The sequence below is a fragment of the Myotis brandtii genome, unplaced genomic scaffold, assembly GCF_000412655.1.
Source record: "Myotis brandtii unplaced genomic scaffold, ASM41265v1 scaffold423, whole genome shotgun sequence".
Classification (NCBI taxonomy): domain Eukaryota; kingdom Metazoa; phylum Chordata; class Mammalia; order Chiroptera; family Vespertilionidae; genus Myotis; species Myotis brandtii.
The window spans coordinates 1807472-1824096 of record NW_005366214.1 but is presented as its reverse complement, the minus strand read 5'-3'; the positions used below and the strand labels follow the sequence as shown (position 1 = coordinate 1824096).

General features: G+C 36.0%; 1 protein-coding gene across 1 annotated transcript in view; it reads right to left on the bottom strand.

Moving 5' to 3' along the window:
* Window positions 1-16625, bottom strand: part of KCNH5 (potassium channel, voltage gated eag related subfamily H, member 5) — a 258275-nt gene that overhangs the window by 197949 nt on the left and 43701 nt on the right. Inside the window, exon 6 of the mRNA XM_005874040.2 lies at window positions 12871-13263. Within this exon, the coding sequence (XP_005874102.1) occupies window positions 12871-13263 (393 nt within the window). The remainder of the gene's footprint in view (window positions 1-12870; window positions 13264-16625) is intronic.

Genomic DNA, 16625 nt, shown 5'->3' with positions numbered 1-16625 from the left:
AACAAAAACACACACACACAAATTATCCCCTATCTTTCCATTGTTTAGAATCTGTTTTGGTTTACATGGACTTGTATGGTCTGGCCCCTGCTCACCACTCTAACCACATCTTTCAACACTCTTAAGCTCACTCTCCATTCAACTTTCAGTTCTTCAAATATGCTATGCCCCCTCAAACATGAAGTCCATGCACTTGCTATTATTTCTAAGTGGAGTGTTTTACAACTATCTTATGCCCCTGTCCTTAGCCTAGTTTGCTCTATTCATACGTCAGATCTCATCTTGGTCACTGCTTCCTCAGAGAAACTTTCCTCTCCAGTCTAGGTCAGGTCATTTCATCATATAATCTCAAAGGACCACATACATTCTCTGCTTGACATTTGTCTGTTTGTGATTGTGTGCTCATATCATGCTCATTCCTTTGAACATTGTTTTGAACTCTCTCTAGCACTCTCTGGCATGTAGTAAGCACCAAATATTTATTGAAAAAAATGAATACATTAATCTCTCATAGTAACTTCTTACTCCTCTGGCACTAATGTTATAATTAATAATTAATAGTTACTTCATCTTCACAAGTAGTACCATATCAGGCAACTAGATGAAAACTATCAAACAATAATAAACTCCATTTCAAAACCATTGGGTTCTTATTCTAAATAGATTTCATACGTGGATGACTACATAGTCCATTTCTATTTCCTTTTGTACAGCACAATTTAAAGACTAAAAGAAAATTGAAAACTATATTTGTTACCTGAACTTCTAACCCAGATAACAAATTATATTGCCTTCTTCCTATTCAGAATTCACTTCTCCAACTCATGCTACCAAAAGATCCATGAGGAAATAAATAATCCTCATTACTCCATGCATTAGTTAACATGCTTCAGTAGAGGACTTCAATTTAAATAATTTATGTTAGCCAATCTATATTCTTATCAAATATGGTGGCATCATCAGATAGATAGAAAGATGAAGAACAGACATTGATGTTCAGCCATATCCATAATGCATTAAATTTTTATATGCTTCTCATGGAAAAGACTTTCTCTTTGATATCCATTGGGTCTACAGCAAATATAAAGCATGATAAAAACATGCACCCTAAAAATAAGTATATCACCTAAACATTATGATAAATGTACAAGAAAACTATGATGATGGATGCTTTAAATCCTTCAATAACTTGTTGTTGCTTTTACAATAATCCAAACTCCTTACCACAACCTGACTGCCTCTACAGTGTCATCTTGTGCTTCTCTGTCTTTGTTCTCTGTACTCCAGTCAAAGAAACTTCTTTCCTTTCTTCAAAAATGTCATATTCTCTCACCTGGGGGTCTCCAAACATAATGTTTAAAACACTCTCCCTAATCCACCAACCACTCCTTTTTGTGTATGCATCTTAATTCCTATTAATCTTGCAGGTCTGGGCTTAACTGTCACCTCCTCAGATACTTCCCCTAACTATCTCCATCCTTGAATAGGTTAAGACCCTTGTTTTATAGTATGAGTAACTGGTCCAAGAAATGCTGAGGAAATGATGCAGAAGGCAGTGAGAGTTAAGTTAGAGAAAGGCTGATGTGGCCATGATGTAGTGAAAGCTACAAAGATTCAGGAATGGGAGCCACGAGAAAAAAAAGAAGAGAAGGTAAGAATGCAGTCATTAAAGAGAAAAATAGATAAGTATATTGACAGGACTAAGTGAATCACATTAATAGGGGGACTCTCAAGTGAAGACCTACAAACTCTGCAAAAATACAGGACGTCCAAAAATATATATATACACACTTTCACAGCTGATAACTCAATTTTGAAAATGAAATGTACTTTAATGAACACTGCCTTTATAATTATTCAAAGTGTGTGTATAGATTTTTGGGACATCTTACAGAACAGAGTGAATGGTCATGTCTTCCAAAATTATTTTCTAAAAGTGACTATTTTCCAACCATTTTTATGATAATACATGACGATGAAATTGTTAAGGATATAATTTTTAAAACTGGCAAAGCAAGTGTGTGAGGCATGTGGAGAAAGTGGTCAAAGAGTAGCTCTATTTTTGTAGGTTTTTTTCCTCTTTTCCCAGCCCTTCGACCTAGTGCCCACTTTCGGGCTCACTTTCCTAATATTACAACTTGGCTGTGCTGAGGTTCCCAGAGCTGCCATGGTCCAGGACCATATACTAGTTCCTAAGGTCCCATTGTTTCTTTTCCAATGTTCCAAAAAATCTACCCTTATATTAAATCTCCCACCATTTGAGGTCCCTTGAGTCTCTTTTCTTTGCAACTGAAATAAATTCCTAACCTAAGAGCTGCAATTAGCCCTCACTACAAGATTTCCTACATCGCTCAATGCTGATCACTCCAATCATTATCTTTTGTCTAATGCCTTGTACTATTATTTGTAGAGCATATTACTATTTGAAATTATGTATATATGCTTAAAGCTTTAATGTATGCTTAACATACACGAAGAGCAGAAATGAACAGTCCTAGTGATATAACTTTATCTTATTCACTGACAGACTCCAGTACAGGGAGATGGTATTTCCTAATTATGATTAATTTCTTTACCAATACAGGTAACACTGTCTTTAAATAGATATGCTTTTATTAAACTTAATTGTTAGATGTCAATATTGAACACAAGAAATACAACTGGTTTTAAAATTCCAGCAGGATTCTATTTGGGTAAAAATTTCTGCTAGTCTAGATGTAATTATTATAAAATTATTGTTGCACAAGCTCCTGTCATCTAGGCCTCTTCTTCACTGTGGCCAAAGCAACTGCAATATCTGCAAAGGCTCAAACAACAACTTTTTAGTATGGCCACTTATAACTCATCCTATGGGAAGGTAACTGAAAATGCTGATTTTTACTGACACAATGACCTAAACACAAACAAATCACCGTGAAAACTAACATCTTCTTGAAAAATGCACACCAGGCATTTAATTATAGAGTCCATATTTGTGTCTGCAGTGCTGACCAAGTGAACACTCAGACTCACAAGACTGTTATAGACTATGCTTGTTCTCAGTAGACTCCGAGGATATAGGGCAGAAATCACTGTTTATCGGTGGGGCCGCATCAGGCATCTTCTTCCACAGGCTTTGACCTCATAACTGTCTGTGCAGAGGTCCACAGAGCTGTGCTGCTTGCGCTCTTTCCTCCAGGGAACAACTCAGAAGTGTAAAAATGAGACTCAATTGGCAGGTACTGAAACCATCTAGACTGAAAGGCCTTAAAGCTAAAATTGTCTAACTTCACACTCAGCTTGTACACTCAGAACTGAAACCATAACTTACTATGTTAACGTGGCTTTGTGCTAGGCCTCTGTTGTCCTTAGCGTGGCTTTACTTTTCCAGGACTCCATGCCCATGCCTAGAAAAATGGCTTGATTTCTCATAGGAACTTCCTAAAGACTGATTAACTCTTAAGTCACAGTTTGCCGAGCCGCAGTTTGCCTACCACTGGCCTAGAAGCATAGATAACATATTTCCTTCATCAGTTACCTGGGGGAAAAGGAAGACAGTTGACCAAAGGTAAAATTCTCATGCAGACAGAGAAATGCTTTTGTTAATCCTTTATCCACAATGCCTAAAAAACAGATTTCTTCAAGGTAAAGGATTCCAATATAAAGATAATCATGTTTCTTGTCAGTTAGTATTTGTTATGTGAAAACATAAATGAAATCATGGAATAAAACAAAGTCATAAAAAGACCAAATGGAGTAGGAATGAAAGTTTAGAAACTCCTTCAAAGAAGAGTGAGGAAATGATATATTCTCAAGCATAGGAATAATGACTATGTAGAAAACAGTAAAGAGCAATTTCTATGTGAGTACCCATAGTTAGTTAAGGGAAAAATAAGTAAATAATACTCATAATATACAAATTGCAATATATTTCCACCTTCTTTGCCTCTATATCAAAATCATTACCTAATGCTTAACAATAGGAAGCATTCATCATACATGAAAGTCAGCACAGATAAAAATCTCTATTCATGTATAGAAAAAAATCTAATAAAGGAATCTCATTGCTGTATTCATTGCTTGTTACTTCCTACCCTCCCAGAGCTAATTCCCTCAGTTATACAGACTGCTTTGTCTCTGTGGAAAACTCATGCAAAAGAATATATTCTTGGAATATAACCAAATTTTTCAAATATAAGAAAGATGTCTATTTATTACCCATCCTTGATAGCATCCAATACCATCTATCCGCACCTGGAATAGAACTTAACAGCTCAGACCATTGCCACCGTGTTCCAATTTGAAACCTGTAGCTGACTCTTACCCATTCTCCAATCCTTTCCCCATCTCCTCCCTCATACTGACTCCTCTTTTACTTACAATCTCTTTTATTCACAACCTTGAATAGTGTGTGAGCAAATAAATTTTTCTTTCAAACTAGAAGGTAGGTACATTTGAGTTTAGTGATTGTGCCTTTTTTCGTCTTTGTATTAATTTGTTCACAATGTTTTACACTTCCAATGGGAGATCCCAGCATGGGGACCTAAATAAACCCTGAGGCAATCCCTAAACATACAGAAAGAATATATATATTAGAGAATAAGAATATTAATGGAAAGGAACTCATGAAAATAGAGGTGAACATGGTGGCCAAAGGATAATGCCCTATTGTCTACAAGAAGGAGACACTTAGATAAAAATCTAACAAAATATATATAAGATGTATATGAGGAAAACTACAAAACTCTGATGAGAGAAATCAAAGAACTAAATAAATGGAGTTATGTTTCATGTTCATAGATAGAAATACTCAATTTAGCAAAATGTCAGTTATTCTCAACTTGATCTATAGCTACAACATAATCCAAATCAAAATTTCAGCAAGTTATTTTGTGTTTGGTGATAAACTAATTCTAGATTTTATATGGAGAGGAAAAAATTGTGAAGAGTAGCCAACACAATACTGAAGAAGAAAAAAGTCAGAGGACAGACAGTACCTGTTATAAAGCTACACTGATCAAGACAGTAAGGTATCAGTGAAAGAATAGACAAATAGATCAGTGGAACAGAATAGAGACCCCAGAAACAGACCCATATAAATATAGTCAACTAATCTTTGACAAAAGAGTAAATGCAATACAATGGAGCAAAGGAAGTTTTTCAACAAAAGGTGCTGGGATAATTAGACATCCAAATGCAAAAAAAAAAGATGAAGAGAGTCATAGACTTTACACCCTTCATGACAATTAACTCAATATGGATCATAAACCTAAATGTAAAACAAAAAACTATAAAACATTTAGAAGATAACATTGGAGAAAATCTAGGTGACCTTGGGTATGGCGATTATATCTCAGATATAACACCAAAGGCACAATACATAAAAGAAAAAATTAATAAACTGGCCTTCATTAAAATTTAAAACCCTGTTTTGTGAAAGACACTGTCAAGAAAATGAGCCTGTACAGCATGGTTGAGTGTCAACCTATGAACCAGGAGGTCACAGTTCAATTCCCAGTCAGGGCATGTGCCCAGGTTGTGAGTTCAATCCCCAGTGTGGAGTGTGCAGGAGGCAGCCAATCAATAATTCTCTCTCATAATTGATGTTTCTATTTCTCTCTCCCTTCCTCTCTAAGAGCAATAAAAAAAATGTATTTAAAAAAGAAAATGAGAAGACAAGCCGAGACTGGGAGAAATATTTGCAAAAGATATATCTGATAAAGGGCTATTATACAAAACATACAAAGAGTTAAAACTTGACAATAAGAAAATTAACAACATAATTACAAAATGAGCAAAAGATCTAAACAGACACATGACAAAGACAATATTCATCACAAATAAGCATATGAAAATATGTCCAACCTTATATATCATTAGGGAATTACAAATTAAAACAGCAGTGAGATATCACTACACATCTCTTACAATGGCCAAAATCCAGACACTGGCAACATCAAATGCTGGTGAGGATGTGGGCCAATAGGAACTCTATTTCATTGTTTGTGGAATACAAAATGGTACACCCATTTTGAAAGATACTTTGGCAGTTTCTGAACATATTCCTGATATTTACCCAAATGAATTGATAACTTATGCTCACACAAAACCTGCACACAGATGTTTATAGCAGCTAATTTATAGCTACTAAAACTTGAAAGCAATTAAGATATCCTTCAGTAGGTAATTGGATGAACAAACTGAACAAATTGTGGTACATCCAGACAAAGAAATATTATTCAGTAGTTTTTCTTTTTAATGAGTTCATAACCATGAAAAGACATGGAAGAACCTTAAATGCATATTAATAAGTGAAGAAGCCAATCTGAAAAGGCTACATACTGTATGATTCCAACTATATGACATTCTGTAAAAGGAAGAACTATGGAGAAAGTAAAAGGATCAGGTGGTTCTAGGGTTCAGGGGACAAAGAATCAATAAGCAGAACACAGATGATTTTTAGGGCAATGAAAGTACTCTGTACATTAATATAATGATGGATACATATCATTAAGCACTTGTCAAAACCCAAAGACTGTACAACACCAATGTAAACAATGTACTTAGAGTGATAATGATGTGCCAATGTAGGTTCAATTGTAATAAATAGATATGGCGGAGGATGTTGATAATGAGAGAAGTTATGAATGTATGGGGGCAAATTCTGTATGGGAAGTCTCTATACTTTGCTTTTAATTTTGCTGTGAACCTAAAATTGTCCTTAAATATAAAGTTTCTTACCAGCTAGGCAAATTCACTGATAAGAAAAATCAATCAATTCCAAGGTGGACTGGGCAGTGTTTCTATGGATTCAATAAGATTAAAACTAGAAAAACTAAAAAAAAAAAAATTACATAATTCCTACCTATACCACTCCAACATTGTTTTTATTTATCTATAAGCTTTAATGGAAAAAATGGCAATCAAATGTATTGAATGGCAATTTCTAACATGCTATTTTGGAAGAGGGTCTAAGATTCAATGAAAGGGACAAAAAGATTCTGACAAAAGTCATTAAAATGTACAGGCATCATTAGCTTCTTTGAGTTACAATTCTTATTTTGATGATTAGATAAGAAATAAAAATGTACAATGTAAACATATATGCTAAAATGAAGTGATGCAGGTAGACACTTGACCAGCATAATTCATTTAAAATTTTTAAAATTATTAATAAGCCAGTCGGAGAAACACAAATACCATGTGATCTCACTTATATGTGGAATCTAATGAACAAAATAAACTGACAAACATAATAGAAACAGAGGCGTGGACATATGGAACAGACCAACAACTGTTAGAGGGGAGATGGAAGGGGGGACTGGATGAAAGAAGGTGAAGGGATTAGCCAGAGAACATATAAAATGTCCCCAAAAAATGTATACACACACTTTGAATAATTATAAAGGCAATGATTATTAAAATACATTTCATTTTCAAAACTGAGCTATCAGCTGTTAAAGTGTGTATACATTTGGGGGGGACACCCTGTATATGCACAACCCATAGATCACAGACAATAGTGTGGTGTTGGTCAGAGGGAAGAGAGAGCAAGGGCTGAGTGTAATGGGCAAAGAGGGGTGAGGAGGATGGGGACATCTGTAATAGTGTAAACGGTTTTTAAAAAGAAAATTACTTACCATAAGCTTTTCTGAAAATTAGAAATATTTTTATATATTTCCACTCTGCAGTCACTGACCCATTTATTTTGCCTCCTGAAACAATGCATGAGGAGTGATGTTTTTCCCAGTTGCCACTTGTACTGACCTAGTTTGTCATGTTTACCACTTACAGATACCACTCATTGTCCTCTGAATTCCCCAAGTATGTTTTCTAAGCCCAATTATGCTACCAAACAGCGTGTTACCTGCAGCTTCCCCGTCTTTTTCTGATGTTCTCTAACTCGGCTCTCTCTCCTCTCCCAGAAATCACGCTTTCTGGACTTCCCAGAGCTGTCTTCAAATGCACTCCAACGAGGCAGCTTGTTTCTATTGCTTGGATACAAAGTGACAACATCTTTTACCCTGTTATGGTTTCGAGGAAATCTGCATTACTTCTTTTGAAACAGAATGCTTTTCTTTAAGGGACGCTGTCTTCCCTGCCTCCAAGTTCTCTTTTTTAAAAAGTCACATATCCAGTTCATGAATTCCTGGTAAATCAAATTACCTTCGGCGGGCACAGCAATTGAGACAGTCTTGAAAATAAAGAGTGTTATTAAGGCCTCTAAGTCATTGTGGGCCTGCATCATGTTAAAGGATCACACTGTGATTTTCAGACTCACCCTCGCCTTTTCCCAAGCCACCATTAGCTCACTTCCTCACTGTTAAGTTCTAGTTTGTTTTATGTCATTGTACAATTTCCTAAACCTTGCTGACACTTCATTGCTTTAAGTCAATGAGTCACCACTAAGTACTCAGAGCAGAAAAAGGATCACCAAGGAGATGGACCACATTCTGCACCATCACAGGGCTTATAATCAAGCTGAAGAAAGAAACAAACAGAAATGAAATAATAATATCCCCTCGGACAGGAAGAGTTCTACAAGCAAAATTCATTCATGTCTCTTTTCCCATATATTCCTTATAATTACCTTGTGATATAAGTCAGTCAGGCATTCCTTCTCTTTTTTTACAGTTAGGACTGACAGCCAGAGAAACCATTCACAACAAATATGTCCTAGAGAAGGCACAACACCCAGATCACCAGACAACTGGTACAGTGCTCATGAACACACATAAAGCAACAAAACAAAAGTAATTTCAATATGTGAATGTACACATGAGTAAAGATAAAATATGGTGAAGATACTCATTAGAGTTGCTTGGGGATAATGTAAGAAGGCTTCCTATAAAAAGTATGTTCCAGAAAGTTGGATATTATGTAATAGATAATGAAGAGGCAACCTACAGGAACGGAACTAAAAATAGATGGCCAAAAACATATAAAATTGTATCAGCAAAGAAACTGGTAGACATGTGGATAACACTAAATAAATACTGTAATTAAATAAGACAATAATATAATAACTAAAAAGAGAAAGTTAAAAACAATGTGGAACCAAAGTACAAAACAATAAAAATTTGAAAGATGAGAAAATGAACAGAGGTCCTTGAATTATTGAGGAGAAGAGAAAAGACAACAATAAGTCAAATGTTGATGTGAAAATACTGGTCCTGGTGTTAAGAGTAATCAATTAGAAAAACTTCCAAACCAGTGGGGAGACCCAGGAGATTAAAGAAAACTTCAATCAACCCAAAACATAACAGAGAGGAAGAAAACTAAAATCAAAAACACAGAGAAAAGCAAAGAAAAAGCAGTTTAAAATGGAAAATAATATACCCTATAAGTAAATTAAAGTGTAATTCATCTCAGTAAATTTACATAGATTAAATTTGCCAATTAGGGAGATTTTCAAAATCTATAGACTATTTATAAAAAATACAGCTACAGTATAATAATCCAGAATGGTAAAAAGTTAACGGATAGAAATATATGTCAAATTGAATTTAGTTTTTTTTCCTTTATTGATTAAGGTATTACAAATGTGTCCTCACCCCCCTCCATTTTTTTTTTTCCTTTATTGATTAAGGTATTACAAATGTGCCCTCACCCCCCTATAGTCCCCCCATCCCCCTAATAGTATCAAGCCAATAGACCTTAAGCAAAAAAAGAAAAAAAACATTATTAGGTACAAAGAAACTTAGAAAATAATATTGAGGATACCTCCCAGAACATATAGGAAAAAGATAAAATACTGAGAAATAGAAAAGGGGAACAAAAACCAAGGAAATTATAGGACTAGTCCAGTAAGTACAATATCCAAATAAAAGGATTGCTGGAAGAAAAAAAAAACCTGAGGAAAAGGGGGAGGAGGTGAACAACATAAGAAGAAATCAAGACATGCTCTTTCCAGATTGAAAAGACCACCCAGTCAGTGCTCAGGAAAACTAATGAAAATGGACACACACTAAGGCATTTCATGAGTAAGTTACAGAACTCTGCGACAGAAAGATACACCAAACTTTTAGAAAGAGAAAATAGGTCAGGTGTAAAGGATCAGAAATCACAATGGCTTCGAGTTGCTTAACAGAATTATTAGAAGGTAGACTGCAGTGGCATATGACTTGCAAAATTATGAAGAGAAATGATCTCTAGCCTGGAATAGTATAGCTAGCCAAACTGTCAATATGGTGGGAGGGTAGAAAGAAGAGATATTTGTTTAAGAAAATGATGTTGATAGAATATTGTTTTCATTATTATAATGAGAGATTTAGACAATTGATAGAGAGATTAGTGACAAGCAAATGATAAAAACAGACCGTTAGCAACTCTCAGGAAAATGGAAAGTACATAAAAGGAAAAGTAAACAGAGCATTATAGCTGAAATGTAGTTATAAGTAGCATATTTGTAATCTTAATGGTATAAAAACCTACTATCTATTGAACCAAAAGGATAAATCTATATCGTGAGAAGGGGGTGCTGGAAATAGTGCATGTATATAGTGAGGACAGGAGGGGAAAGAAGGTTAAAACCTCAAATTCCATAGTGAGAAGTCAAAGACAAGACCTAAAACTGAAAAGCCAAGAGGTAGGTACATAATCTTACTGTTTGGTGACAAAGGAAGCAAATAATAAAAGAATCCTCCAAACAATTTAAAGTAGCTTCCTCTAGCTTCTGCTCTTTTATAAAACCAAATATTGCCAATTAGTCTTCATAGAGGTTCTACCAATTTATACTCCCTGGAGCAATGTATGAGAGTGCCCACACCATCACTTTATCAACTCAAGTCCCCTGGGAGTGAGGCCAAGTCAGGGTTAGATGTGCACGAAATTTACTGACATAAATGCCTGGGAAGGATCAAGGGAGGAGGGAGGACCACAGTGCAGTTCTGACACCTGTAAGAAGGGAAGGAATGATTGGGTAGCAACAGCCTCAGACTACAGTGCCCGTAAAGGGGAAGTCCAGAGCAAAAACTGCTCAATAGGGAGTTCTACAATGATCAGGAATAGGTGAATTATAATATCACCCCCATCCTTAGTCACTGGGGAAATTCCTAGCCTTGGGGAAATGGGGCTGCAGTGTGTGAACCTCAGCAGATCAGAAAATTCAGCAGCTGTCCTCAACTGTGTTCAGCAGTGTGTTGGTAAATGATGAACAACCGGTTCTACAGCAAGTTAAAAAAAGGTCTGTATTTGTAGCATTTGCAGCTTTCTGGGTGTAAATATTCCACTCTGGGCAGTTTCAAGCCACCAGTATGCCAGTGTGATGACTCACTGAATGCTGAGTTTGAAAGCTGCTAACAACTGGCTTTCCCAAACCAGAGCCGGATCCTGCAGGACACTAGGTGTGCTCCACACAGCAGTTCTCCTGCAGGAAGATGTGAGCAGCGCACCTCCTTAGCCACAGTACTCACCAGCCTCGTGTGTTAGCAGCCATTTGATCTTAACAATGTGATTACTAAAAATAGTATGTCAGTGGCATTTGTTATTTTACTTTGTATTTTCCTTCATATGAATGAGGCTGAGGACCGTCTGATGTATTTATATATTATACCAAATGCATTTATTATGTAATGTATTTAATGTATTTTCTTTCCTATGAATTGAATCAATCCTTTGATTATTTTTTGAAATCTTTATGTCTATGTTCTAAATAACTGAAATCTGAATGTATTAATTTTAATATATTAATCCATTTAGTGAGTTTAATATAAATTCTCTTATTATCTCCTTATCACATGATTAACATTTTAAAACCAATTCCTCTCAACCCTTTCCAGAAGGTAAACTGGAAAGAAAGAAATGTACCTTTAATTGCTTGATATAGGTAAAATCCCTAGTTAGGAAATAAATTACTATGATTCCTTTCTCACCATAATTTTTAAACTAACAATTACATGTACAGTATCAAGATATAATGTCTATATGTAACATTCAGGCAAAATAGGTTTTTAAATATACTTAAAGTTGATTGAAAATAGAAAATTTTATGGGGGGGAAAGTCACTGAAGAAAAGTTTAGATCTACCTCCCAACACACATAGAATAACAACAGCAACAACAACAACATAGTGGAGAGTTTTCCATTTGACAGTCTTCAAGGACAGAATAGAATCTTCAGGGAAATTAAGTTTGTAATATCATTATGAAAATATTTTAATAACAGATATATTCTATATTGGCTCATTTATATATTATTAGTTGAGACAACTGGCTGCATCGCATTAGCTTGGTGTAGCAAGTTGAAATTATCCACTATTAAATTAGAGGCTAAGAAACTCCGGATGAAATTGTTTGAAGATATACATGTTTTAAGTATTTTTGTTGTGCGAATAACACTGAATTAGCAGAATCTCTAATTGGACAAGATATCAGAAGACATCTAATACAGTCTCTCGCTGAAAATAAACTTAGATACATTTACAGAAGAAGCTATAAAGAAACCAAAAAGGCAAAAATTCAAAACTACTTTGCCACAAAAGTTTTCTTCTTATGTTAATCCAACCACTGCTACTATATATATCTAGTATATATGGTAACAAAAGAGCTATGGATATATGGAGTTTTAAAATGCTACAGTTTTCTAAAGTAAATACATGTATTTAATCAACTTTCAATCAATTATCCATTTCATGAACTGTATTTGACTCCAATGTTGCTGTTTTTCTTCTGCTCCACCTCTTCCAACCACAGCCTCCAATTCTCCCAACCACAACTTCCAACCTCAGCCATTTTCCTAGTTATTAGTCTTTTCAACCAGAAATCAAGTAGAAAAAGCAGATAAAAACTCATTGGTAGCTAAAAAGAAGTTTTGATTATCTACAAGTTCCTTTTATCTTAATTTTCTCAAAACATGATCCATCATGTTAAAAAAAAAAAAGGACAAACTTACCTCATCCACATTTTCAAAGGCATTGATGATGTCATAAGGTAAACAAGACAACAGATCGATCACAAACCAAGTTTTTAAGTAGTTCATCCTTATCAACTTGGGGTCAGAAATGACCTCTCCACCAGGTCCCACAAAGGTCGTGTGAAAATTTAAAACAATATCAACCAGAAAAATAACGTCCACCACACTGTCCAGCACCAACCAGGCTATGTTGTTCTGCTTCGTTTTGAAGGAAACATTATAAGGAACCATAATGGCGGTGTAAAAGGTAAGAATTAAAATCACCCAATCCCAAGTAGTTTTAAAAGCACAGTAGTGTAAAATAATGTGTGGTGGCGTCTTTGGTGCCTCTTGCTTATACTGAGGAAGGATATCTGATCCCAGCTGAAGAACCTAAAAAAGAGAGAAAATGCACATATAAGTAATGTGGACATCTTTGCACAGTCAGTAATGAATTCAAACTTACTGGCAGTCAAACCACAGCCCATTATCATGACTTCTGGTTTCAAGGCCAGTCACGCCCTATAATTCCATCTCCTTCTTCTCCTGAGTTTTACCAAAGTTTGTTCAAAGGAAGTCATCCCAAGTCCAATCCTTCTACCAAAGTTGATCTGACTGTTGCTCCATCTAGCTTTTTCCCCAGTGGCCAACTATTGATGCACAAATTCGATTCCATCTCCTTCTTCTCCTGAGTTTTACCAAAGTTTTTTCAAAGGAAGTCATCCCAAGTCCAATCCTTCTACAAAGTTGATCTGACTGCTGCTCCATCCAGCTTTTTCTCCAGTGACCAACTATTGATGCACAAATTCAGGCACCATATGCAGAGGGTAAGAGACCGAATAAAGAGGCAGACCACTCCAGATGGTAGGTGACAGTTTTAATAAGCAAGGGAACTTCTGCACAAGGCTCATCTTGGGTGACTGCAGATGAGTAGATCTCTACACCTACCCACCAGAATCTTGAAAGTTTACATGTAGACCTGCACTGGGCTCAGTCATGCATGCTGTACTGATGGTCTTAACATAGAGCTCTCTCAAGACTATGTCCTTGAAAATGGCTCCCACTGTGGGAAGGGTGGACAGAGCATGCATTCCAAGGACAGGGGAAGGGGACCAATTGCCCAGGTCCATCTGAAGGGTCAAACAGCGATCACTTCTTCTCAATGGCCTCCTCCAACACCAACACTGACCCACAGCACTGCTGGACATCCACTTCTGGGAGTGCCTTCTGCACACTCACTTGGCAAGCATGCATGGAATCACATGTGTCTCACTGACTGACTGTCCAACAATTATTTGGGTGACACAGTGTTATTCACACATCTTAAGCACCTCAGGGCGCATAACTTTAATTCTGATGGCCTTGCTGAACCCTATGTTGGTGATGTTGTTGAGTGGGACTCAGCAAGGGCCTTAATAACTGGCACAGTGATATCGGGGTTAAAAATGTTATAGCCTATGTTTTCCTTTTCTCCCTTCAATCGGAACTTAAAAGAATACTGTGTTTCCTATCCAGATGTAAATTTCCTTTAGGGGAAAAAAAATAAATATTCAAGTTTGCTTCTCCATACCTATTTGACAAATGGAAAATTTTTCAGTGCAAGGTTATATGAACCTTGACTTACTTTGATTAGGTCTAAGTAAAGACACGCCCAAAAAAGCAGAGGACAGAGCAAGAGTGGAGGTCTAGGAAGCCTTGGGCATGGTAACAGGATTTAGCATTGCTTTCCAGAACCTGGAATTTAGAAATTGTGAAAAGGAGTTGAAGCTCATTTCTTCTTTAAACTATTAATAGAAATTCAAACATCCCACAGAGCTCTAACAGTGTTGCGGGCCCTACATGATTTGCTAACAGAAAGACAAATCCACCGTGCTTGGTACCCAGGAATAATGTAGGCTGTATCCTCTAGAGATGAAATGGGATCACTCCTGAGTTCAGTATTTCTTAATCTGGTTACAAACTAGAATCATCTGAAAAAATTTAAAAGCACAGTATACTCATACCTATACCCCACCGCAGAAAATAATTGTTAATTTTGTGTGGGTTTTCAGAACCTTTCCAAGTGATTATAATTTACAGTCCAAAGTAAACCATTATCTTCTATTTCTTTAGACATTCAGAACCCCATTCTTCAGACAGTAATTTGCATATATAAAGTGATTCCAAAATGCTATGAAGAGAGGGAGAAGGAGAAAAAAAAGAAGAGGAAGAGGAAAAAGAATGGCAACAACTAAAGGGGTATATGCTTAAGCTTTGATCTTTCTCACATACAGAGCACTACTTTAATCTTAACTCCCTTACTGGGGCTTTTTTATAAACCAGTTCAGTAACAACTCTTTATTCTCATTTGTACTTTCCTAAGCAATAAGCCTTAGGTGGGGGGTAGATAAAATAAAGTTTTCTGGTGTATTTTTGTACCAATACAGATACATTCTTTCTCTCTGAATATCTGAGTGTTCACTCTAATGGAGTCAGAACCATGGACAGTGGTATGTTTGCCTCTACCAAGTATAAAAGGGAGAAGCTGAAGCCAATCAGCAGGATGTCAGTGCATCTAGAAAACTGGTGCATTGCCTACATGGTGACCAGGATCCCTGAAACTGGAGACCAGCTCCAAATTTAGAGGTCCCAGTGGAGTTAAAATAAAATGTAATTGTCTTGGGGAAAGTAAAAGAGCTATTGAAATTCAACAGCAAGTCCAAATACTCTGGTTGAGCAAATCATAAGATCCTGAGAACACCTGGAAAGACAATATCTTTGTGCTAACTTGGTGCTTGTCCTGGGTCAGTCCTTGGATATCTGACTAAATATATTGAGAACCTTGTTTTTCTTGTATGTTCTCTGAAACCAAGGCTAAGTCCTGACAGAAAGTAGTTTTGTATCTGATTCAGGTTTGTGAATTAGGAATGACTGATAAAGAAACTAACAATAATCAAAAAAGCAAAGCAAAAAAAACCAGATGAGAAGAAACCAGAATGAGAGTTCCTCAAAAATAAAAGTAAAAATGATGAGCTTTCAACGGAAGAGAAACTTTCCACTTGATGTAGAGAGAAAAAAAAATCATGAGTGATTCGGGTGTTAATGTAGAAAATTTTCCTTTTCCTCTTCATGGTCCCTTTCCTCTTGTTCTTGTCCAATGTGTTAACAAAAAAAGGAAAGCTCTAAATAGGGTATAGTTAAGACCCAGAAAGAATCATGACTATAAAAGTCAGCAGTCACAGAAACAAACTCCTACACTTCAGCTTGATCTGTAGAAAGAAACAGACAACTCAAGGCCCCCAAAAAAAGTTGCTTCAAAAATGAGTAGTACTTAGTAACAAGCATTATTGAAAAAGGAAGTTGTATCTAATTATCTATTTAAATCTTGTACCAATTGCATATCATCTTTTTAAAAATATTGTGATGATTATTACTAGTTAATATTTAGTGCTAAGTCTTATTTGGGCTTTTATAAACATGTCCGCTCATAAAAGTATGACTCTCTCCCCAAGCTAATAGGTCTATTTATAGCAGAAAACAATACAAGTCCCTCTGTCAGCTATGGTCCAAGAACAAGTGCAGAACCCTTTAAATTCAAGGAACATACTTAATTCCTAACCCTCTCCAAACCAAACTAATATCTTTAGCTAGTGAAGAAAGTTACTCCTGTGCACTTCAACTCACCTTTCTCCGGCAGAACAAACTGATGAACACATGCATTTAATTTCTCTTTTCTCAGTTATCTCAGAATATTTTGTGAATCCCCAGTAAATGCT